Source organism: Diabrotica virgifera, chromosome 3 (assembly GCF_917563875.1).
Source record: "Diabrotica virgifera virgifera chromosome 3, PGI_DIABVI_V3a".
Lineage (NCBI taxonomy): Eukaryota > Metazoa > Arthropoda > Insecta > Coleoptera > Chrysomelidae > Diabrotica > Diabrotica virgifera.
The window spans coordinates 266411152-266438989 of NC_065445.1; the positions used below are offsets into that span (position 1 = coordinate 266411152).

General features: G+C 30.8%; 2 protein-coding genes across 2 annotated transcripts in view; one reads left to right on the forward strand and one right to left on the reverse strand.

The window, feature by feature from the left end:
• Positions 1-21593, reverse strand: part of LOC114326293 (melatonin receptor type 1A) — an 84908-nt gene extending 63315 nt beyond the window's left edge. The window contains exons 1-2 of the mRNA XM_050646164.1: positions 21449-21593; positions 8248-8327 (exon numbers count right to left, since the gene is read on the reverse strand). Of these exons, the coding sequence (XP_050502121.1) occupies positions 8248-8280 (33 nt within the window). The 5' untranslated portion in view covers positions 8281-8327; positions 21449-21593. The remainder of the gene's footprint in view (positions 1-8247; positions 8328-21448) is intronic.
• LOC114326279 (uncharacterized) overlaps positions 12688-27838 on the forward strand; it is a 43493-nt gene continuing 28342 nt past the window's right edge. The window contains exons 1-3 of the mRNA XM_050647735.1: positions 12688-12948; positions 26265-26419; positions 26543-26650. Coding sequence (XP_050503692.1) covers positions 12688-12948; positions 26265-26419; positions 26543-26650 — 524 coding nt within the window. The remainder of the gene's footprint in view (positions 12949-26264; positions 26420-26542; positions 26651-27838) is intronic.

The following is a 27838-nucleotide window of genomic DNA, read 5'->3' on the forward strand; positions in this document are numbered from 1 at the left end:
CTACTTTCATTTGGCATACTCAGAATTGTCCTATCTTAATTTGTTCTGTCTTATGTTATTGCAAAATAAAGGTTTCTGGGATAAACAATTAGACTAACTCTTAAACTAATTAATGGATCGGTCTCAAATTTTGAGGGTTTGTTAAGTACCCCAATACCCAACTTTGGGTGAATTACTAAAGTTCTAAGGTAGTTTTAGTAAAAGTTATTAACGAATAATGATTTTCACTTATTTTGCAGTTTGCGTAGCAACAAATTAACTTTTTAACTTTCAAAAATCGGCATTTTGAAGGTTTTTTAATGTTCTAAAAAATTAAATTTTGTAATTTTATGTCAAACATTTAGCTTTTGAATGGGGTGCAAAAAATCGAAAAAATCGCGATTTTTGCACTAAATTCATAGCCGTAACTAGGGGGTGGTTTTAGGGGTTATAACCCCCCCCCCCCCCCCCCCATTTGGATGTACTTTGAGCTCTATACGCTTAACACCATTACTATTCCATATCCCCCAGAGACCATCAAGTAGTTGTAACCCCCCCTAGGATCATAATGGTTACACCTCTGACCAAATTGTTAATAATTAAAAAACGGACGCGAACTCTAGGCAGGAAACAGGTAGGTTTTCTTTCTATAGGTCTACTACTCTGGGCTAATTAGCAAAATTCATGGAAAAGATATTTACCAGCAATTTTATTGCTGGAATCGAATTATAAGATCCTATATATTATTAATATAGGTATACAAAGTCCGCAGATAGTGTGCTACTTTTTTTATAAACAAAATGGCGCCGACAAATCGTATTTTTTTTCAATTATTCCTCTATAACTCCGAAGATTTTAACTTTACAACAAAAACACCCAAATAAAAATTCACCGCAATTAAATTCTGCATAGAGATATGTTTTTCACGATTTGCTCCGACGAAAATTTTCCTCGGAAAATGCGGGTTTTCCTAACAAAAACTATAATTTTCAAATAAAGTTTTAGGTAAGTAATTATTAATCAATAATTAAATAACTTAGTGACATTAAAGCTCTATTGGTATAGATTGTAATTCCAGAAGCCGGTGAAAATTAAACGAATATTTTAGCAACAATTCAATTGTTAATTAACAATTTACGATCGCAATAATAACCAAAATAATCATGATACATTGATCAAACTTATAAATATTATAAAGATGAGATGCTTATTTAATATTTTATCGACAAAAAATAAATTTTTCTTTTTTTTTTGCATAATCTTTAAATTTTGAAAAAAAAAATAGTTATAATAGGCTGGTCTAATTAGTAAAGTACAAAGAAAGGTTATTTACCAGCAATTTTATTGCTTTAATCGAGTTATAAGATCCTATATATTATTAATATAGGTATGCAAAGTCCACAGATAGTGTGCTACTTTTTTTATAAACAAAATGGCGCCGACAAATCGTATTTTTTTCAATTATTGCTCTATAACTCCGAAGATTTTAACTTTACACCAAAAACACTAAAATAAAAATTCACCCCAATTTAATTCTACATAGAGGCATGTGTTTTCCGATTGGCTCCGAGACGAAAATTTTCCTCGGAAAATGTGGGTTTTCCCAACAAAATCTCGAATTTTCAAATAAATTTTTTGGGCCAGTAATTATTTATCAATAATTATATAGCTTGGTGAAATAAAAGCTTTCTTGGTATAGATTATAAATTCAGAAGCCGGTGAAAATGAAACGAATATTTTAGCAACAATTCAATTGTTAATTAACAATTTACAGTCGCAATAACAACCAAAATAATCATGAGACATTGATCAAACTTAGAAAGATTAAAAAGGTGTGATGCCTATTTAATATTTTGTCGACAAAATATAATTTTTTTATTTTTTTACATAATCTTTAAATGTTAAAAAAAAATTGTTATAAACAAATTAACATTTCTTAGAAATTGTTTATTATATTCTAATTTTAAAAAATACTTAAAATGCGTATTTCATAGGTCTTGAAAATAAATGCTTTAAAAAAATTTTTCAACCATTTGCAAAAAAGTTATGAAATAGCAAAATAAATATACGATTTCTCCATTGTTTATAATTTGTTTTAATTGTTTCAAAGCTTAAAAGTGAGTCAATGGTACAATCTAATTACTCACAAAGAATGTCAAAAATTAGTGCAATGGTTATATTTTAATCAAAGATTAAAAATACTTTTTTTTGTAATTTTTAGCTCGAAAGTAGATACAGAGCCGGAGATAAAATGTTCACTCGAAGCGACTGACACGCTTAAACTCGCGCGAGTTGTGTATGTGGGCGGGTTGCTACGGTACTGTATTATTCTACTTTCGCGCGTGTAAATTACAAAAAAATATAATTATAATCTTTAATTAAAATATAACCATTAAACTGATAATCGATATTTTTTTATAAATAATTAGCTTGTACTTTAAACTCACTTATACGCTTTGAAAGAATTAAAAAAAATTATAAACACCGTAGTAATCGTATTTTTACTTTGCTGTTTCATAACTTTTTTGAAAATGGTTGCAAAAAAGTTTTAAAGCATTCATTTTCAAGATATTTGAAATGCGCATTTTAGCTATTTTTAAAATTATAATATAATAAAAACTTTCTGAGAAACGTTAATTTGTTTATAACTATTTTTTTAACATTTAAAGATTATGCAAAAAAATAAAAAATTTATATTTTGTCGACAAAATGTTAAATAGGCATCTCATCTTTATAAGATTTCAAAGTTTGATCAGTATATCATAATTATTTTGGTTATTATTGCGACCGTAAATTATTAATTAACCATTGAATTGTTGCTAAAATATTCGTTTAATTTTCATCAGCTTCTGGAACTATAATCTAAACCAAGAAGGCTTTTAAGTCACCAAATTATTTAATTATTGGTAAGTAATTACTTATCTAAAACTTTATTTGAAAATTAAAGATTTTGTTGGGAAAATCCGCATTTTCCGAGGAAAATTTTCGTCGGAGCAGATCGGGAAAAACACGTCTCTATGCAGAATTTAATCACGGTGAATTTTTATTTGAATGTTTTTGTTGTAAAGTTAAAATCTTCGGAGTTATAGAGCAATAATTGAAAAAAACACGATTTTCGGGCGCCATTTTGTTTATAAAAAAAGTAGCACACTATCTGGGGACTTTGCATACCTATATTATTAATATATAGGATCTTATAATTCGATTCCAGCAATAAAATTGCTGGTAAATAACTTTTCCCAAAAATGGCCTATTCTCCGATAATCAGCCCAGACTATACAATAACTAAAAAATAACTAAAAAAGAATGTGTGTGTACTTTGTACGCACGTAAGAAGTTATACTTCTATTATATGATTTCTTAAAAATAAACATACTTTAAACAGTTTGCTTTAATTTTTTTTAAACACCAAACTAATTTTGTGCTTACCTCTTTCAAAAAAATAAAAAAAAACTATAGGATTGCTCCGGATTCGAACTCAAGACCTCTCGATCTCTGGCCGAATGCTATACCAAATACGCTACGAGGACTGTGTCTGTATCGGTTTGGACGTACCTAATGACAATTCACGGTAACAAACAGACAAGATGAAGTATAATAAATATACAATAAAATGTTTTAATAATACTCATCTTACTCCTGAGGAAGTCAAATCCAAAGACACAAATATTATAATAAATATATTTACTAAAAACACTAATTAGTCGAGGCATTGAAGCACAAAAAAAGGCCTTACTGTCGATTTTTGGCGCAGTAAGACGGATTTTAATGCAGTTTGGTGAAATCTGAAATTGCATTTGTGCATAAGAAAAATGCATTTCAAAAGTACATTTTGAAATAGGCAATTATTATAAATTTGCAACTCGGTAAATATTTATTTATTTATTTTACGGGCAAACCCAATTCTATAAAAATACATTACATTTTTTAATTGAACATAAAGTGTTACATAAATACATAGTGTACAGATAAAAACAATAACATAATATAATATAAAAAACAGACATACAGAAATATAAATATAATATAGAAGTAAATATGTAACAGGAAATAATATCATAAAAATAAGTTAACAAATTACAGACGTTTCACTCAAATATTGATCCCATGTAAATTTCTTTTAAAACGACTGATGGAGTTGTCGAACAGTTGTAAATTGTAAAGGGAGTTTGCTAAATTCATAAGTTGCTAAATAGTTGGGCAACATGCCGATTAATTACTTTAATTATTTTTAATCATTTTTAAGTCCATATAATAGTCTAAGATGTCAATAACCATTAATAATAAACAAAAAAATTTTCGTTATGGGGAATCGAACCAAGTACTAACACGTCCCTAACTAGATCCATTTACCGCTAGCCTACGCAGACACTGGCTAGACACGGGCGATATTAGGTATAAAAAATCAAATAGGTAAATAAAAATTGTAAAGAAAATTACTACTTACTTAAATATATTATAAAATTAATATATTCCTAAATTTTAGAAGAAACATTCGTAAATAGGTACATTTGTACAAAACATTCGTAAACACAAAAGAATGTAGGTACCTGCACATAATAATTGTCTATTTCAAAATGCACTTTTGAAATGCATTTTTCTTATGCACAAATGCAATTTGAGATTTCTTATTCATTACATTAGTTCACAAAATTTCCTGACATTCTCATGAATCCAACGCACCAATCCGCATTAAAATCCGTCTTACTGCAAAAATATCGACACTTCAATCCTTCAATGCCTCGACTAAGTATATTCTTTTCACACCTTTTCTTGAACTGATATATTTATACATTATACATAACTTGAAAGATTTAGCAACTAAACGCCATACTGTCTGTGTGCGCATGCGCGCAGTATTATGAAATTTTACTCTCAATCGCGCCTAAAGAAGTATAACTTCAAAAAAGGGTACCCCGTCAAAATAGCCCCGTCAAAAAAGCTCCGACAAAATAGCCCCGACATAATATCCCGCACACAAAATAGCTCCGACAAAATAGCCTTCAGACAAAATAGCCGCGGAATAATAGCCCGCCGACAAAACAGCCCCGACAAAATAGCCCCGACAAAAAAGCTCCCTTCAGAATTCATCATGAAATCATTCCTTAAAAATACATTTTTCGGAAATGGTAATTATCCTCAACTCAGATGTTTATCTTAACCACATTAAATAAAAATGGTCTTTTCAGAGAACTCGAGTCCTGTCTTCTGTGCCTCTTGGAAGTTTGAACATTTAAGTTAAGCGAAAATCAATGTTTATTTATGATATAAACATTTTTTTCTGTTTTCGGGCAACAGTAAAATGCATTTTAAATTAAATACATTCTTCCTTTTTGTCAAATAATTTAAATTAAAAAAAAGTTTTTGGACACCTTGTATAAATAATTATGTAATTGTTTATAAGAGGCTGTTTTAGCCGGGGCTATTTTAGCCGGGCTATTTTAGCCGGGGCTGTTTTGACCGGGGCTATTTTGTGTGCGATCTATTTTGTCGGGGCTATTTTGTTTGCGGGCTATTTTGTCGAGGCTATTTTGTGTTCGGGCTATTTTGACGGGGCTTTTTTGACGGGGCTGTTTTGACCGGGCTATTTTGACGGGTCACGTCAAAAAAGTAGTCAGTACCTGGATCTTTGAGTGTCCCGGACATGATCTATTTCTAGCTTATTACCCTGGAGTAAGGATATGTTTAAATAAAAGCAAAGCGAAAACATTACATTACACTTGGATTGCGTCTACAATTGCTACAATTAAAGTAGAGATATGATATCTAGGGGAGTGCATTTAGATTTTCACTTCGGAAAAAATCAAACAAGATAAAACTTTCTGTAATTTCATTAAGAAATGTTTAATAAACAACATATCAAAAAGTTCTACTCGAGAAGTGGGTGCTTCATTTTTTATTAAACAAATGAACTACGAAATTAGATGTTTTTTTAAGTAACTCCGAAAATATAATTTTTCGAAAAAAACTGACTTGACCATTGAAAAATTCAGAAAATTTTACAAAAAAACCTTATATAAAGATTTTTCTAAAATTAAATCTCTAGCTTCTGTAATTTTTTATTTATAACGCTAAAGTCACCCTTCTCACACACATTGGCGCACTGTAAACTGGCGTTGGAAGAAGTGCACGGTTGAGTTTTTTTAATGTAATTCTTTAACTAATGGATCAAAAGAAATTTTACAAATTGGACATGAAAGAAGATGAAATAAGCTATCTTATGGTTGTAATAAAAAGAAATAAAATGTATGGGCATAAGTACGGTGTGGGCGGAAAGTGAGCCTTACATGAATTTTGTTTAAAAATATTTTAAAAATGTGTAACTAATACAATTTTACTTATAAAACTCTCAAATTTGCACAACTTACCTCTCAATAATCTTACTAATCGATGTTTTGTTCAAAAAAAATCTCAAAAATTTAATTCAAATAATACGATGTCTCAAAAAATGTAATTTTTGAAAACTTCGTAGTTTTAGAGAATTCCCACCATTTTAAGACGGTATTACTCAAGTTTGAATAAATCTAATAAAATTTTTTTGATATTTTTTTAAAGCTTAGGATGTATTCTTAAGAAAACACTGAATTATTTTAGTTTAAAAATGAAATAAATAATTTATTTTTGAGAAAACTAAGAAAGATAACAAAAATGTAATACAAAAACCGAAAATTACCAGCTGAAAAAATGTATATACAGAGTGATCAAAACTTTTTTCTGTAAAACTTACCTAAAATACATTTAATAATAAGCTTCAACAATAATAAATGTTCAACAAAAAAATTTTTTTTAGCTCTTATACAGTATGTCTGCGTAACTTTGAACCTATTGATAACTTTTTTAATATCAGTTTTACGAAAAAAAGTTATTCTTTTTAAAATACTCTGCATCGTAAATAACATAAGATGCAACCATCAAATATAAAATTTTGTTAATTTTGTACGAGGTATGTCAAAAAATATGAATTTCATTCAAGAGTAAAGTACCTTTATATTTCACAATATCGAAAATTTTTATAAAAAAAGTTGTTTGGAATTAAAAACTATGTTCCAATATGTAATTATATCCTTCTAATCGAAAATTTGTCTTTTTTTAATATTGTTTCAAATTAATTATACCCATCATTAAATTTTCACTTATTATTTATGATAACGGTTTTATTATTAATTTTGTGAAGACAGTTCTTCGTCTTCGTCATAAATAGCTGTGCATGGTCTAACACTTAATATGCAAATATAAAATATTATATTTTATCAATATTATACGAGGTATGTAAAAAAATTATATTTCGCGCAATAAATATGTACCTTTATAATTCACAATATTTCGATTAGAAGAGTGTAATTGCATATTGACACATCGTTTTCAATTCTGAACAACTTTCCATAATAACAATTTTCAGTATTATGAAAAATATAGGTATTTTACTCATAACTGAAATTTGTTTGATTGGATCCTACTTTTTCATTTAAATATCCGCCATTTTGGATCCGATATTTTGAAATTTAAATTTTTAATCTTTAATTAAGATTCAACAACCTGTTAAAAATAAAGACAATAAATGTTTTAGAAAAATGTTCTTTTTTATGTTCTTTTTAGAAAATCCGCATTTTGGATCCGCCATTTAATAATTTATAATATTAACATTTAAGTTAGGTTTATCAAAGCTCTCAAAAATAAATATATGTAGAAATAAATACATTTTGTTAAGAAATTATTATTTTACAACTATTTTTTAAGTTATCCGCCATTTTGGATCTGCCATTTTATAATTTAAATTATCAAAATTTGATTCAGGTTCAGCAATCTCTCAAAAATATCCATATATATGTAAACAAACACGTTTTATAAAAAAATTTCGGATTTTACAACTACTTTTTAAGGATTTTTATGAAAAAATCCGCCATTTTGAATCCGCCATTTTGAATTTACAAATTGTAATGTCAGATTCGGGTTCAGCATAATCAAAACTAAAATAAAAACATTTTTTATCAAAATAAAATGTTGAATTCACCCATATTCTTAACATTATTTATACAAAATAATTGTTATTGTTTAAACAATTAATAAACAATTAGCGGCGAAATTTGTGAGTAGAACTTTTTACTTTAACATATTTATAAACTAACAAAAAAAGTTTTAGAAAAATATAACCTTGTTTGATTTTTTCCGAAACATTGTATCTTTTCGTTCTAATTGCACTCCCCCTATATAAAATTTGTCTTAGTTATAAATTATACCTAATGAATAAAAATAAAAATCCATACTTACATTGTCCAAATCGGAATCATCGTCAGTGAGCATGTTGCAATCAATTAATGTGCTTGAGGCTCAAATCAAGATAATTGATACTGTAAAAATGATATCGAAGATGATTAATTTGATGTTTCCATTAAGGGAAAATTGATTTTTGTTTGTATTAATTTATTGCCATATGTTTTTAATCTGATTTTTTTAATAGAATCACCGTCGGTAGTCTCACAACACATGTTGATAAACAAAAAATAAACTACTGGACAAAATTCACGTATCGGTATATTTATACGAGTATTAATCAAACGAAAATTAAATTAAATTGACACTGAGCTATTTAGTCCATTGAAATGTTACATTTAGTGTGCATTTCTTAGAGGAGTCAATTTTATTTTTTTAATGTATAGGGGGGCTCAGTAGAAGCTTAAGTTCCAGTTTTTGAGGCCCTTGTCCCCCGGCCGCCATCTTGGAAAAAGGGGTGCAAAGGGCTTTCGCGCTGTATCTCGTAAACTAGCTACCCTACAGAAAATTTAATTTCACATAAAATGAAGCAAATTAAATTTTCTACAATTTTATATCTATTACTTTTTATCGTAAAGTGACCAACAAAAAGTTATAATCAAAAATAAGAGAAAATTTTGTAAGAAATTTCCTTTTGGAAGTTATAACTTTTTTTACGTTCATTTTACAATAAAATAACATCATAGCGATTTTGTAGAGGATCTTTCAATAAACAATTTTCACTATAAAGTTGTTTAATTTTATTTATTATCTAGGTTTTATAAAAATAATAAAAATAATGCTTTTCTATCTATAATATTAGACGAGCGGCATTAACCGTTATGCCAACCACGAAAATCAAATTTAAGGTGAATGATCAATTTTGGTCTATTTTTATGTTTTAGAGGTCGCTGAATCCGAATATGAAGTTTATTTTTATCTAGAGTTGGTGGAACATGTTAATAGTAGATTATACCACGAGTCAATAATGATGGCTATTATTCCCGAGGAATATTTACGAACCGAGCCGCGTTAGCGGCGAGGGAGTAACATTCCGAGGGAATGAGAGCCATTATTGCGAGTAGTATACTCTACTTTATCTACGACAAATTAATTAATTTAAGATTTTTAATGAACAACTTTATTTGTTAAAAACATTAAAATTAGTAATAGTACAATTAATAAACTGAATTGGTTGAGAATCATCATTAACTTTAGTAGAGTTTTTAATACAAATATTTGGGATCCCGATTGCTGTAGAACAAGAAGATGGTACATTACTGTTTATCTCTTTAGCGATAGTATCTGCTGTAGTTGCCTTGTTTCTCATAGACTGATCAATGTATTATAACTAAAGGTTGCGTACGTTTTATTATAAATGGATTTCGATGTTTCAGGTATTAAGGTAGATGCTGTTGCTGTAGCTAGTTCTACAATTTCTGGTGGTGTACAATTAAAAGATTCTTCATTTTCGTCCATCTCAACACAAACTGTCAAATATACTATTCGTTTGACAGTGACCCTTTTTGAGGTTGATTATTTTGTTTCCGTGGTGAATTTTGTGATTGTTGTGCCAGAGGGATTAATAGCTATTAATCCCGCATTATTAATCCCTAAGGGATTATTATATGGCATTATATTGCAAACACCACAAGTATAATACATATATTATGTATCAGTCGTAGATAAAAAAATAAATTTTATACAAAAATGCCAAAAATCAATTTTGATGATTTTTCAAATTTACCTCGCTGTATCTTTGGTCGCTGTAAATATTTCCTTTTAAAAATGTTACTGTGTCATCTTTGAAGTACGTAGATAACAATGAAATTTGTCCAAAATGTTTAAACACATTTAAAAAGGAGTTGTTAATTTATTAACATTTCGTCATCATATTTCGTTAGTTTCATGTTTACTTAAAAAAGTTGAGTGACAAACTTTTTAGTTTATAATTTTAACCAACACAACAATACAATATAGTTCATGAAGAAGTTTTTTGGAAAATGTTAAGTCAAAATATATAACAGGAAAAAAGTTATGTTACTTCATATACAAGCGACAAACCCCAAAAAACGCTTATATCTCGAGATCCTGACCACGGTGTGGTGAATGGCTAATTTTTATCATACTTTATGATTTTGATATCAAAAATCCTTTTTTTGCTCTGCTTAAGAATTTTGCGGTTGCGTCATTCTTCTTCTGAAGCGGCGAATTTGTCCTCAAACAACTTCTTGGGACTTTTCTATATATGCTTATAGTTATAAGTTTTATAGTGGGAAGAAAGGTCAAAAACAGATTAATAATAGCATATGAATGTTAAAATCATAATAAATTGTATGAATAAAAAATATATATAGATTAAAAAGTAAGCCTAACTTTTGTTTTTATTGTATCCCTATGAGCATTCGAGAATCTGGTCAAGTTTGGAGAGCTGTAAAACCTATATAAATTAATAGAATTAAACAACTTTATAGTGGAAATTTTTCGCTGAAAAACTCTCTACAAAATTGCTATAATGTTATTTTATTTTAAAATGAACTGAAAAAAAGTTATAACACCCAAAAGGAAACTTGTTAAAAAAAATTTACATATTTTTGGTTATATCTTTTTTGTTGGTTACTTGACGATAAAAAGTAATTAAAACAAAATTGTGGAAAATTTAATTTGCTACATTTTATGTTTAATTAGATTTTCCGTAGGGTTGATAGTTTACGAGATATAGCGCAAAACCCCTTTGCACCCCATTTCCAAGATGGCGACCGGGGGACAAGGATGGCGACCCCAAAAACGTGAACTTAAGCTTCTACTGATCCCCCCTACACATTAAAGAAATAAAATTGACTCTTCTAAGAAATGCAAGGTACGGCCTAAAAAATGTAACATTTTAATGGACTAATTGATCCGTAGTTTTGACGATTTATTCCAATGTACTAAACACTGCCTGGGTTAATTGCGGGGTGGATCGAGTAACTCTGCAATTATCACAGCCGGTCCCAAGCCCGGATAAAATGTGGAGGGTGATTGGCAAGGTTAGCAACCTACCAATCATAAAAACGAATACTGCTCAAAGAAACAATGTGAAGCCTCGGAACCGGATTGATAATATGAAGACGACCACGGCAAGAAATAAGGACACGAGAAAAACCTCCAAAACCCAGATGAGAATAACCACTTGGAACATAAGATCGCTTAACACTAGAGATCAAGAAATAACCCAAGCGCTAAAAGAGAAAAAATAGATATATGCACTCTACAGGAGACAAAAAAGAAAGGAAAAGGCCAGTCAAATTTAGGCGAATATATACTATGTAATCTACAGTGGAGAAACAAAAGAAAACAGGGCTAAAAAGGGTGTAGCCTTACTAATACACCAAAGATACCAAAATAACATCAAAGAGTGTCAATATGTATCAGAAAGGATTGTCACAGCAAAAATTAGAATGGAGAAAGAAGACCTGAACATCATCGGAGTATACGGCCCAGAAAATAACAAGCCTCAAACAACAGTTATTAACAGATTTTCAACCGGTTCTTGTAGTTGTAACGGAAACTCACATAACTAATGATATTGTTGAAGCTGAATACCAGATAAAAGGTTACAATTGTTCTGTAAATTATTCCACTAGCAGACACACTGGAGGGGTAATCTGTTATGTACGTAGTCATATTATTTACCGAGAATTCAAACAATTTTCAATTCAAATGGAGTATTGGTGCACACTTCTTAAAGTAACGATTGGTCAAAAGCATTTAATTATTGGTGGTGTATATAGATCACCAAATGGATCTAGTGCTGTATTTTTTTATTTTCTTCAAGACTTATTTGAGTTAGAAGAAATGTGTACAAATGACATTGTAATGTTGCGAGATTTTAATGTAAATGTGTTAAATGTTTCTGTAGTCGGGACTAAACTCTTAAATATTATTCAAGCAGATGGATGTAAACAAATCGTTAAAATACCAACACGAATTACTGCAAACTCCAGAACTCTAATAGATCTAATTATCACAAATTGCAAACTTCAAGAAACTGACCGAACTTTTCCGAAATTTACTGATCACGACATTATTGGTACGTCCATTAATACTTGTGCAAAAAAGAATTTAAAAATGGTATCTTCAAGATATATTACGCCTGAGAAAATTGAAGCAATTAACATTGATTTAATTGGAAAAGATTGGAATTATTCGTCTACCAATGTTGACTTTTTGTATGAATACTTTTTAAATAATATCAGAAGCAGTTTGGATAAGATAGCACCAACCCAACATAAATTCCGTTCTGATAGTAGTTATTGGATTGATGAAGAAGTATGAAATTTACAGAGAGAAAGAGACATCTGTTTTTCAACATTTCGGTATACGAATAATCAATTAGATTTTCAACGGTACAAACGGAAGAGGAATGAAGTTGTTACTTTAATTAGAAGAAAGGAAAAAATATTTTACGAGCAAAAAATGGATCAATGTCGCTATGACAGTAAAAGAATGTGGAGTACTTTAAAAGAAATTGTAAATAGTAGTAATAATACATCGAATTTTAGCATATTAGATGGTAGGTTAAATGTTACTAAAAACTTAAATAAGTTTTACTTTGATAGTATTGAGGGGATTGCTCAAAATATTCCTAGATCCTCAAATTTTTCTGAAATACAGCTTGATATTGTTTCTAAGATTGATCCTTTTCCCATCATTTCACTTGGTAAATTGCATAAAGTGGTAAGTAGTTTAAAAAATAAAGCAACTGGTGACGATATTCTGACAGTGTCACTGTTGAAAGGGATATTTTCAGTGGTTGGTTACCCCTTGTTAAACATAGTTAATACCTGCCTGCAAGCAGGAGTTCTGCCGTCAGTACTAAAATGTAGTACCATAATACCTGTACCAAAAATAAGTAAACCACAGGCGTTCGAAGATTTTAGGCCGATTAATTTACTTCCGATAATCGAAAAAATCATTGAATTATTAGTTTATGATCACTTATTTAATTATTTAAATGAGTATAATTTGCTGTTTGTAAATCAATCGGATTTTAGATGTAGGCACTCTACTGAAACTGCATGCCAGTTAGTATGTAACACATGGAAGAAAGATATAGATGACGGTAAAATAGTAATTAGTGTCTTTGTAGATTTAAAAAGGGCTTTTGAAACAATAGACAGGCAGATGTTATTAACGAAATGCAAAAATTATGGAATAACTGGAGTTGTGTTCAAATGGCTAGAAAATGATCTAAACGGTAGATGTCAAAAAACTAAAGTAAGTAGTAATATTTCAGACGAAATAGGTACTATATATGGAGTTCCCAAGGAAGCGTTCTTGGACCATTATTATTTATTTTATATATATAAATGATCTACATCTCTATCTTAAAAATTCATTTGTAAATCTGTTTGCAGATGATACATTAATTTCTGTCTCTGGACAAGATTTTAATAATTTAGTTCAAACAATAAATGATGAATTAGATATTCTTAATAATTGGTTGATGGCAAATAAATTGAAACTAAATGCTCAAAAAACTAAGTGTATGATTTTGGATACAAAGATAAATTGTTCTAAATTTAATCAAGGAAATTTTAGTATTAAAATAGGTGAAGATATAATAAGTTATGTAGATGAAATTAAATATCTTGGAATTTTATTTGATCCACAGTTAAATTTTACCAAACATATAAATTTTCTGTGTAAAAAAATTGGTAAAAAAATCGGTTACTTCTCTAGAATATCTAAAGGGCTTTCCCGATGGTCTAGGAAGGTTGTGTATAATACAATAATATTTCCGCATTTTAATTATTGTATGTCACTGTTTATTTCATGTTCAAATGAACAGGTATATCGTTTGCAGTTGCTTCAAAATAAAGCTATGAGAATTGTCCTTGGATGTAGCAAGTATACCTCTATAAACTTTATGCTGGAAACATTAAATTTTTTAGATGTTAATCAGCTTATTACTGAGTCATGTTTGGTGTTAATATTTAAAATTATTAACCAACAAGCTCCTCAATACTTCAATAATTATGTCATTAAAAGATCACTTTTGTTAGGTCAGTATAATTTAAGATTTGATAATTATCATATTGAAAGGTTCAATACAAGTGCCATGGAAAAAACTCTTTTTGTTGAAGGACTAAGAATATATAACAGTCTACCATCTAGCATAAAAGATTCACCAAATGTTAAAGTCTTCAAAAGTAGGTTAAAAAAATTGTATTTTAAGAATTAGTTGATTTTTCGTTTTAAGTTATAGTTATTTAAATATATGTAAATGTTTATTTGTAATGTAATAGCTAAAAAGCTAAATAAATCCTATTATTATTATTATAACAAGGGAAATCTTTTATGACGAATTACAACAAGTAGTAGATCAAGTTAGAGGGAAGATGATAATACTTGGGGATTTTAACGCTCGAATAGGCAACCAAGTAATACCTGGAATTAAACAAAAACATAATGAGAATGTCAAAAACGAAAATGGAGAACTGATGATAAACTTCTGCACGAATAACGAACTTCGAATAAACAACACCTTTTTTTGACCACAAAGACCAACACAAATATACATTCAATAATACCCGTGGACAAAGATCTACGATAGATTATGTTGTAACTAACAGAGATATACATACATCCATCAAAAATAATTGACGTAAGATGCCTCAACTCAGCAGATGTAGGTAGTGACCACAGCCTAGTATTATGTAAAATTAGAATCACCATGAAATGCTTCACACCTAAGAGAGTGGCGCCAACACAAACAAAAATCAAAGTCGAAGGACTAAGTACGGAATCCACGGAGTACTTATATAGAAAAAGAATATCAGAGAAGATTGCTGATAATGAAATACTAGAAAACGATAACATCGAGGAAAGTTGGGATAAATTCAAAAGTAACATAATTAACGCAGCAACAGGATCACTTGGAGAGAGGAAAGTAACGAATACCAATATATCAAACCATGGTTTCGAGAGGAAGTGAAGATAAAATGTGAAGAAAAGAAGAAAGCCTTTTTACAATACAGAACACAACAAACACAACAGGCATACAACCACTATAAAAGAATTAGAAACGAAACAAACACTTTAGTCAGACAAATAAAAAGAGAACACTGGGAGAGTTTCTCAAAACAGATGGAACACGACTTCTACGGAACACAAAAAAAAATATGGAGAATGATCAGAGGACAAAGAAAAGAGATGAACGAACTAATAAAAACGAAACACATTCAGAAGGAAACTTGGGCAGACTATTTTCGATCTCTATTTGCTAAAGATAACGATAACGAACCACCAACACCTAAAGTGACAACAAACGAAGAAACAAATATATAATTAAAAAATAGAAAATCACCAGGAGAGGACGGAATATCGAATGAACTCCTAAAGTATGGAGGACAAGACCTGACCAAAAAATTATTAAAACTAATTCAAAAAATAATAGAACAAAACAGAATACCACAAGAATGGAGATCAAGCATCCTAATACCTCTCTTCAAAGAGGGAGAAAAATCGGACCCGGAGAATTACAGAGGAATTAATTTATTAAACACAACACTAAAATTAACGACCAAAGTAATAACAAATAAACTGAATAAAATTATAACATTAGCAGAAGAACAACAAGGTTTTAGGTCGGGAAGATCATGCACCGACGCTATATTTATAATGAGGCAGATTCAAGAAAAATCGTTAGAATACAACAAACCGGCATACTTATGTTTCGTGGACCTTAAGAAGGCATTTGACAGGGTCAAATTAAAGGACGTTATCCATTTATTGTACGCAAGAGAGGTACCTCTAGGAATAATTAAAACGATCGAAAATATCTACCAGAACAACACAATAAAAGTAGATGAAGAACTAACTGTCCCAATTGAAGGTGGCAATGGGATAAGACAGGCAGATTCCGTGAGTCCTCTGTTGTTCAACCTGATCATGGACGAAATAATAAAAAAGTAAGAACAAAAAAAAGAATGTGTGTGTACTTTGTACGCACGTAAGAAGTTATACTTCTATGATATGATTTCAACGAAATTAATATACTTTAAACAGTTTGTTTTAATTTTTTTTAAACACCACACTAATTTTGTGCTTACCGCTTTCAAAAAAATAAAAAAAGTATAGAATTGTTCCGGATTCGAACTCAAGACCTCTCGATCTCTGGTCGAATGCTATACCAAATAAGCTACGAGGACTGTGTCTGTATCGGTACGGATGTACCTAATGACAATTCACGGTAACAAACAGACAAGGTGAAGTAGGTATAATAAATATACAATAAAATGTTTTAATAATACTCATCTTACTCCTGAGGAAGACAAATCCAAAGACACAAAAATTATAATAAATATATTTACTAAAAACACTAATATATTCTTTTCACACCTTTTCTTGCACTGATATATTCATATACTTCATCTAATTTACTAACCGTTGGACGTCATCCGCGTCATAGCCTGTGACGTCGCATGATACCAACACGAAATATTTGGCGGTAGGTGTGTTCTTTTTTAGAATTATTTTGCTGAGTACACTGGAATTACAGCCACTAGACATATTTTATTATATACGCCTAGAAATAAAATTTGAAGATTTCTATTAATGTTAACCTAAAGAAATACACAATAATATGTTTCATTTAATTTGTATAAATGTATTATAAAGCGTTTTTATGAAGCACATTTGTTCGGAAGACACTGTAACTGTAATCGAACGAAGGTGACATTTTAGAATAAATTGGTAACATTTATTTGACAGTTGCGGTGATAAGACTTCATATTTGTTTATATTCTTTACTATAAGTATCTGTTCTATTATATTTACTGTTTTTATTATTTTCTTTACTATAAAAAGATCCTCTACTATAAAAATATAAATTTCACCTAATTTTATCACGACTTGGAATAATCGAGGTATCTGACAACTTTTTTAGTTGTTATTGTAGACATAATCTACAAAGATCGGCTTCGCCCAAGAGTTCGGAGCCGTTTTTTAATAATTATTAACAATGCAGTGCAAACACGCTTGCACTGCAAATCTTAAATGATTATAACTTAATTCTCGTTCTCTATTTCTTAAGTTTTTATTTATTTACATTGAATATTAATTTGTTTTGTTGTATAATCCACGTTTAGGTACAATAATTATGTGATAAAATGGATTCAGGATTTTTTTATACCTTGGCAACAATGTCAACTTAGATCTCTGGCGTAGATAATGACGTGCAACGGTAAGTAAATTAGACGGACTGTGCATAACTAAAAAGATTTAGCAACTAAACGCCATACTGTCTGTATGCGCATGCGCGCAGTATTATGAAATTTTACTCTCAATCGCGCCTAAAGAAGTATAACTTCAAAAAGGATACCAAATGGAAGAAAAACAACTTAAAATAATCTGCTATGCAGACGACACAATACTAATCAATCTCTCAAAGTGAAGATGATTTACAACGTATGCTGCACGAATTTAATATAACCGCTAGAAAATTTAACATGTTAATTTCCCCAAAAAAGACTAAATGCATGGTTATAACAGCAGATCTAATAAGGTGTAAATTAGAGGTGGAGGGTCAAATAATAGAACAAGTCATGGAGTTTAAATATCTAGGCATCACACTATGCAGCTACGGAAAGCTCGAAACAGAAGTGGAAGATCAGGTGAATAAAGCAATTACGCAATCCTCTTCAGGTGACAGGCATAAATTTGATTTTTTTTAATGGGAAAGTACATCATGTGACACCTCATATTAAAGCTTTTGAAATACTGATTACAAAAATGTATAATACTTTAATCTTTTTTAAGAGCATAGGTGCAAAATTTCGATCGAAATCCTATTAAATGCGTTCATTTTTTTTCGAATCCTGAGAAAAATAATAAGTATTTTTGAAAAACTTAAACGGAGAATGAAATATTACAGTATTATCGAGGGTCAAAAGCCCCTGAGAACTTCAATAATGTTTATTTTAATAAGTCACAGCGGTGAAAAAAGAGAAAATTTAGTCTGATTTTTAATTTCAAATATATCATTCAAATGAAACTTTTTGTTTATTCTAAGGGAATTTCAGCCCTCCGTATTAATGTGATCTTTCAGTCTGCGTTTAAATTTTTCAAAAATACTTATTAGTTTTCTCAGGATTTGAAAAAATGAAGGGGTTTAAAAAGACTTTGATCGAAATTTTGCGCCTACGCTCTCAAATAGGATTAAAGTATTGTACATGTTTGTAATCAATATTTCAAAAGCTTTTAAATGAGGTGTCACATAATGTACTTTCCCATTAAAAAAAATCAAAGCTATTACTGTCATCTGAAGAGGGATCGGGTAAAGTTCGAAACATTGATGCTATAATATACTACGATTATTTTAAAAATCGACATGTCCGAGTGTTTTGTTTATGTGCTAAAAATAAATTAGTTAATAAGGGTGGTAACACTTATTCCAGCGCACTGCATGTCTTCATTGAGCAATACGACCTTATCGTAAAGAAAACTGAATTTTTCAATATTCATGCTCCTGCACCTTTCCCTGTGACACAATTTTCCCTGTGACAGCATTTTTGGGCTAAGGCCATCCTTGCTTTCGGGTCGAAATTTGAGAATAACTATATTTACAGAATATAAGAATGGTAGAAATGACAATGTGAGATTCCCAAGCAAGAATAGACACCGGAAGAGAAAGAAAGGAAATAATAAAAATAAATAATGTAGTAAGACAAGGAGATGCGCTCTAAATGGTACTATTTATTCCAGCACTAGGCAAGATAAGAATAAAACACTCTCTCAAACGCAGGAACTGTAAGCAAGAATGCAGTACAAAAATAATAGAAAATAATAAAATATGCGGACAATATAACCATAGTACCAACAGATAAAAGAGATTAAAGAAAACCTTCCAAGAAATAAAAACGAAGCCAAACTGAGAGGACTGGAAATAAATGAAAATAAAACAAAATACATGGACATAAGCAAGAAAAGAAGACACAAATAACAGAACTGATAATAGACGCACTCAGCTCGAAAAGGTTGAAACGGTCAAATATTTGGAAGTATTAGTCAACAGAAGAAATGAAAGTGTAGACATGAAATGAAGAATTCAAGTGCGAAATAAAGCGTTTTACACCACTAAAAAATGTTTAGAGTTAAGAAGATAAGCCTAAACACAAAGTAGAAAATCTACAAAACGACCAAAGACCAATAGTGGTATAAGCTTCAGAGACATTAACATTAACAGCAAGAGGGGACCAAAGAGGGAAAACGAAGAGGATGCAAAACAATGTATGAATCACGAAATACAAGAATGAATGCGTTAAGAGAACATAGAAGAATAAAAACACAGAGAATTAGATGGTGTAGACACATAATGACAAAAGCAATCCGTTAAGAGTTATGACGGAATGGGAATAGATACCACGAGGTAAAAGAACCAGATGGAGGCAACAAGTGGAAGAAGACTTAAGGAGTATGGAAATTACAAATATAGGACGGACAATCAAAGAGAGAGAAGAATGGAGAAAAGTAGTGGAAACAGCGAAGTCGCACCAGAACCTGTAAAACCAAACACAGAATGGGATGATCCCCACACAAAAAGGATCTTCTAGTGAATGCAGCTTCAGCTTCCTCGGGAGGAAATAGCTTGTATGTATAGGTATGTATTTACAGAATATGTTCCCCTAAAACTAAAATTAAAAAAAAAAGAAAGGAAAAGCGGTAGGACCAAATGATATTCCTGGGGAAGTATGGAGAGCATTGGGAGAGACAGGAACAAGGTGGCTAACAGGTTTATTTAATAGATTTATGGAAGTTGGACAAATGCCAGACGAACGGAGAAGCAGTATACTAGTACCTGTCTACAAAAACAAGGGAGATATACAACAATGTACAAACTACAGGGCTATAAAACTGCTTAGCGACACCATGAAAATATGGGAAAGGGTAATTGATAGACGGATACGTGAAGAGACCGAAATATCCGAGAATCAATTTGGCTTTATGCAGGGCAGTTCAACAACAGATGCAATTTTCATTATAAGGCAGTTGATGGAAAAATACAGGAGTAAAGAAACAAACGCTCATATGGTATTCATTGATCTTGAGAAAGCATATGATAGAGTTCCTCGAGAGATTCTGTGGTGGGCACTCAATAAGAAAGGAGTCCCTGGTGAATATGTAAAGATTGTGAGGGATATGTATGAGGGAGTAACGACTAGTGTTAGGACAGGTGTGGGAGAGACTGATAAATTTCATGTGAAAGTAGGATTGTACCAAGGCTCGGTGCTTAGTCCGTATTTATTCTCATTAGTTTTGGACCAGATAACAACGAAACTACAGGGTAACATTCCATGGTGTTTAATGTATGCTGATGATGTCGTGTTAGTAGGAAATAGTGAAAGAGACTTAGAACAAAAACTGGAACAGTGGAGATAAGCTCTGGAGGAAAAAGGTTTAAAACTTAGTAGGACAGAGTATTTGCAATGTTCATTTAAAGATGGAGTTACTACAAATAAAATAGTATCTTTGGATGGTGAACTGATTGTAAAAATCAATAGTTTTAAGTACCTGGGATCGGTATTACAGAGTAATGGAGAAATAGATGGAGACGCATGCAGTAGAATTAGGGCTGGATGGATGAAGTGTAAGGAAGCGAGTGGTGTGCTGTGTGACAGGAAAATTCCAATGAAGTTGAAGGGAAATTCTATAAAACAGCCATAAGACCGGCTATGATGTACGGAACTGAATGTTGGGTGGTGAAAAAGAAAGAGTAACAACGAATGCATGTGGCGGAAATGAGAATGCTTAGATGGATGAGTGGCGTGACAAAAAGGATAGAATTAAAAATGAGTACATATATTAGGGGAGGTCTAGGTGTGGCACCAATTGATGCCAAAATGAGAGAGCGTAGGTTGAGATGGTTTGGTCATGTTCAACGTCGAGACGCTAATCACCCAATACGAAGAATTGCTGAAGTGCAGATTCCTGGAAGGAGTAGGAGAGAAAGACCAAAGAAGACGTTGGGGGAGACGATTAGGCAGGACATGTTTCCGCAAAACGTTCGTAAAATTAGTTCGTGCGTTTTTTTTTTTGTTTTTTGAATCAAAAAAATGTTTGTTGTTCGTCCTGTATATTGAGGCTATGACCGAGCTTTAAAAATGCGGAAAATAAGGAAAAATTATATACATGTTTTTAATACTGCGAAATTATACCTAAGTTTCAAATATTTTACCTTATTTAAGTATTAAAGAAATATTAACTACTAGGTACACTTTTAGCAAAGTCACTTATATTTTATCATCGAACTTAGAGTAAGAACAATAGCGAAACTTTCATTATGATCATGTGTTGCGGAGTTTTGTTATCATTAGCTTAGCTTTACGGTTGATAAATGGATAATATACCTTTTGAGAATTAAGTTTAGATAAACAAAGCTTTTATCGGTTGTTATCACTTTCGCCAGTTTGTTATTTATTTTAATCAAGTTTCGGCACCGCAATAATGGCGACAAAGCAAATATGCGATAGATTTTTTTTCAGTTTTAATCGAATTTTGATGTTAATTTATAAAGTTCATTAAATTGTAGATTGAACAAAATGGAGCAGTACAAGTACAGGCAATCCATGAAAATACAGGAACATTTTGTGCATATTTATCTTTTTCATAAGTACCTACTGTATTGCTGATATACAGCGAAAACCATCTTAGCAACTGCAAAACAAAAAGGATTATATTATACAATGAAGCGTGGCAATCAATCGCTTCTTCTTCTTCTTCTTTTTTATGTAGACATGACTCTGTCGGTTTGTCAATGTGTCCAGGGCCGCGTTTAGGTCAATTGACGCCCTAGGTCCTAGGCAATTCTCTAGTAGCCGCCCTTCAAACATGTACCTTTTTTGCGAAAAAAAATGCATAAATTTTTATTTAAATAAGAATACACTAAAAATGGATTTAAACTACGATGTTTATATACCTATAATAGAAAAAATTGTCATTCCAGTTCGATCACATCAGAGACTTCTTTTCAAAAAAAGACTTTTCAAAAAAAATTTTGTTCTTGACAAAATCGACAAATTGTTAACACGTTCTTGCGTCATACTTGATGGGAAATTATTTTTAATTCTTGATATTTTCGAAAATGACCTTTCAACGAACACGCTGGCAACTGGGAAGTACAAATAAATGTGCAAAGCAATGTCAAAATTAGGGAAAATATCTTTCAATCCACTTAGTGCAGCCACTGAAGGTTTTCACCTCCGATTTCGTTGAACCTCCATAAATTTTCATGACAAATGGTGGGTAGTTAGAGGATAACCAGAAGAAACCAGTGAAAAAAATTATACCATAAATCGATAAAGAGACAAATTCTAAGCAAAATCTGTTATATAAAGTTATTAATATAAATCAATAATTTTTAAGTTTAAAGGTCAAAGATTTTATTTTTTCGTTAAAAAATGCATGTTTTAAAGCTGTTTTTCACGTATAACTCGAAAACTGTAAGCTTTTACAAAAAAGTTATTATTAACAAAATTGAAGATAATAAAAAGCTGAATACACTCCTCACTTAAAGAACTAAACTAATGTTAATTCAAAGTGAGTTATGGGTAATTGAATGTATATTTTTTCGACGAGTACTCAAATCTAAGTATTCAAGCTTAATAAATAACGGGAAACGGGAAAACGATGCATTTTATAAAATATACCTGCTGAGCATTAGGTACTTGTCAAGGTACTTCGGAGTACCTACCAAATGAGCTCCAGTAGAAGTTAATAGCATCACAAAATTAAGCAAGTTATGATGAAAATAAGAGAACCCTTTAGAACTTTTAAGGAAAAAGTGAAAAATAAAACATACGCCATTTCCACAAAAATCAAAATTTATAGTAATCCTTACAAGAATTTCTTTATATTAGCATAAGTAATGATTTCAACAATTTTAACCGGTTTAGAATGCATGATTTTAAAAAAAACTCCAAAAATAGTCAATATACGTAAAAAGTGATATATGTATAACCAAATTTTAATTTTTTTGTATCAAATATTTTACCTTTTTACTATTTCTGTAGGGTAAAAAATAACCGAGATAGAAACGTTTAAATCTTAAATTTTGCTGCGAGAACCATGTAACCGGGGCCATTTAACCTTTTATTTTTAAAAACGTAGGGGGTTTAAAAGATTAAATTCAACGTGGTTTAATGGCTATTAAAATTAACTTTCAAATGGTTTTTAGGCAAACCTGATATCGTAAAAATTAACGGAGTTATTAAAAAAAACAATAACGCTTTTGGAAAAAATTTTAAAAGATAAATTTTGAATAATATTTGGTGCATAAATTTTAATGCTATCAACTTGTTCGGGGCCTCATTTGATAGATATTTCCAAGTACTTTGACAAAGGTTTAATAAGGTTATGTTATAAAATGCACCATTTTCCCGTTATTTAAGCTTGAATACTTAGATTTGGGTACAGTTACCTACAACTCACTTTTAGTTAACATTAAAAGATGTTTCCAGTTCTCGTTGTTTTTTTTTTATTAGCCACAATTTTGTTCTTAATGATTTCTTCTGTAAAATTAGTAATTCATGAAGAACGGTTATAAAACGTGAGTTTTTTCAATGGAAAATGCATAGTTTCAATCGCAAATAACTTTGAAAGTGTTAATTTTGCAAAAAAAAATTATAGAACAAAATTTCCTCAGAATTCCTATATCGATTTCCATAGTCATTTTGATTAAAAAAAATTTCATCCCCTAGATGGGGTTGTTTTCACCCCCAGGGCAAAAGCGGAGTTCGGCATAGGGTAGATTTTGACAAACGTTATAATTACTACCTAAATCCAAATTTTCAAGAAAATCTACCTTGGTTTCAAAATTCCACGAGAAAATGGCTGTTGATTATCTAATGGCGACTAAAATCGTATTGTTCTATTGTAAACTTAAAACATTATTGTAGTGTTATAATTTCATTCAATTTATTTGTTATCACTTCTTTTTGTTGTTAATTTTAGTGTTGTCTTTAACATGTTACTTCCTCTGTAGTTCTCTGGGTTTAATTTGTGTCCCTTTTGGAAGGGAGGTATATTAGGATGCTTGATCTCCATTTTTGTGGTACATATTCTGTTTCATTCTATTTTTTGGTTAGTAATTAATTTTTGCAATATGACAGTAAAATATAAGTTAGATATTCATATAATGGTCAAATGCCAATTCATAATCACTAAGGGGCATCCATAAACTACGTCGTAAAAAATTTGGACTTTTTAATACCCTCCCCCCCCCCTCCGTCGTAATTCTTCGTTTACAGACAACCCCCATGTCGACGTCGTCATTGCAGTTCACGACCCGCCTTTCAGTGATTTAAAACAGTTATTTCTGTTTTTTTTTAATCAACCTTGAAACTTTATTTGCGAATGTATCATAACAAGAACGATTGAGGGGGTAGGAGCAAAATCTTGGTCCAATGCTATTTAAATGCATTCTTTTTTCGAATCCTGAGAAAACTAATAAATATATGTGAAAAATATAAACGCAGAATGAAAGATTACATTATTACCGAGGGCTGAAAGTCCCTTAGAATAAACAAACGGTTGGTTTCTTTTGAATGAAATTTTTGAACTTAAAAATCAGACTAAATATTCTCTTTTTTATCCCTGTAACTTATTAAAATAAACATTTTAGATGTTTTCAGAAACTTTTGGCCCTCGGTAATAATGTAATCTCTCAATCTGCGTTCAAATTTTTCAAAAATTTTTATTAGTTTTCTGAGTATTCGACAAAAATGAATGCATTTAAATAGCATTGGACCAAGATTTTGCGAATAAATCTTCTCTAAGTATAAATACGACTTACTAACTAAATAGAACACAATATTTTATTTCCATTTATTCTTTCAGAACTATTTTTTCACACGCAGTATGCAGCACATAAATGAACTAACAATTTAATATTGTTTGTTTCCAAACGTTGTTCTGTATAATATAGAAGCGCTTGTCTAAACCCAAAGAACAATGTCTTATTGTTTGTTGTCCTGTACAAAAGTGCTACCTAATATTATTTTAAGGCTGTGACTGATAAAAACGAAATGTATGCGATAAAAGTATCTATAAGAGAATTCTTTTTAATTTTAACAAAGCTGTATTTATTCGTAAACATTTTGTTTTATTTTCAATTTCATTTCAAAAACTATACGTTTTTAAATGAATATATGATACTTCAATGCTGGTAAATGCTAGTAAAAAATTATATTTATAGAGACAATAGCGACAAATTTAAATATACCAATATATTAAACGACGTCGAATGTGCACTCATACCCCCCACCCCCTGTCGTATTTCGTCGAAATTTAGCAAGCCCCCCCCTCCCTCTTCTCAACGACGTAGTTTATGGATGTCCCCTAATAAATTCATTCATTTAACTATGCCTCCCATATCCGCCCTATGACTTAAAACGTCCAGACACTTGAAATAATGTTCCCCTATTTAATATTTTCTAGGCTGGGGTAACGCGATATCAACTTAAAATGCATGAAATGATTTATTCTGGAAACAGAAATTTTATTGAATTGTTTGATCAATACCTACCGTTTATCATTAGTCATTAGTCTTATAACGGTGTTCAATATATAAATTTAATTGGTTTGTTATTTACAAAACGTAAATATAAATTAGATACATCTATTACAATGAAAATAACAAGCCGAACTGGACTTATTCCGAGTCCAACAAAAAAAATTAGAAGGTATCAAGAGGTAAGAAAAACATAGCAATCCAGTGGAATTAGAAAAAGTCTCATGATAACTCGTAACAGTTTGCCATATCAAAAATTCGATTGATTTTATAAATTAAATAAAAAAAAGTTTTTATTTGTTTTTAATGTTAGTTTGAACACTTAATGTTTACTTCCTCTTTTCTCCCTTCAATGTAGGTTCTTAGGCTTAGGTATTTGATGGCTATTTGTAAATCACTGTTTTATTTGTATACGTTGCTAGATTTGAATAGGCATTGTTCGTAATGTTGATTTGTCCTACTTGTCCATTTTGTTAATTTTTAGACAACACCAATCGAAATGATAACAATAGCTAAACCTGCTCCATACATTCTTAAACCTTATGCAGGACTATACAATCCATTTCCATCAAATTGCTCCCTTCTTTGCAACCATCCAACAGCTATAGAAGCTAAGGAATTATTAAACGATGCCAAAGAGTATGGGGTGAGTACAAATTATCTTTTTCTATCGGAGAATATACCATAGATAGATAGTTAAGATAAACAGCTACGAAGAGTGGAAATTATATTTTAGGTTGCTGACAATAAAAATATATTTAGTGAAAACGGCAATTTGGATGTTGAGTTAAATATTGGAGGGGAACAGCTAACACCTACCAATATTTACATCCCCCAAGTGGAAAGTGTTCCCGAGGAATTATTTCGAAGGTAATACATATCAAAATTCTTAGTTTATTTGTTGTTTTTAATAATAATAGTCTTTATTGTGAGAGCCCTGTTGTGTTCTCACTAAATGAGGGCAGAAGAAGAAACATTTTAATGAAGTGACCCGCAATCTTATATGTACCTACTATTTACGATATTCCTATTCCTCACATAACCTTTGTGGGTAATATCTTTATCCAAGCAACTCATGAATATCACTGAAAGGAGATTCAACTTAGAAAAACAAATAAGTAATTCCAAAAGACAACTCCTCGAAATACCTCTACAACAGGGCCGTAACTACCATTGGGGCAACCGGGGCATCCCCCGCCAAGGGGGGCCCCGCAGAGGCCCCCTTTTGGTTGGCCATGCATAGATTTTAACGAGGAAAATAAAAATATGTGATTTAAAAGCCGATATCAACGATATATTTTCAAATGACACAATTTTAAAAAGACAGCAACATAAAGTCTTAATTTTTCACTGGGGAAATTAGTCTTTTTGACTAAAATGCAATTGGAACAGAACAGGGGCCCTGAGGCCTGAGCTAAGCTGGGACCCCGAGAACTTAACATAAAAATTTAAATTATTAGTAAGGAAATTAGTTGTTCTGAAGCTATTTCCTTGTGGCATTTTTATGATTAATTATTTATATGGGAAATAAGCCACAATTAAAATGAAAAAAATAATTTTATTAACGTTTCGACGCCCAAATCGGGTGCCGTTGTCAAAATACAAAATATTACTAAATAAACAAAAGTGTTGTTGCTAAGCAAAAAAATTCTTCTAATAATTTATTTAATCTGACTCATTTATATTGGCAATTCAGACATATATTATACATTTTAAAGTAGAAGATTTTAAAATGATATTGCCAACATTTATGAGTTGCAATCCTGGGACGACTTACTGAAAGATAGTTCATTCGATTACATGAAATCAACCCCAACTCAAGAATATCCGTCACAAAAAAATTATAGCATGTGATCTGTCTTTAAAAAGACAATAAAATGCAACGACAGTAAAATTCTCGCGTTAGAGACTTCATAGTAAATCACAAGGGAAAACCAGGAAAAACCCTGTGATACTATCCCGACATCGTAAGTATTTGGTCTTACATTTAATTTACTCTCAAAAAATAATACCAAATTCTGACTTGTAACATGTTTAAATTATAAATAATATTAATAA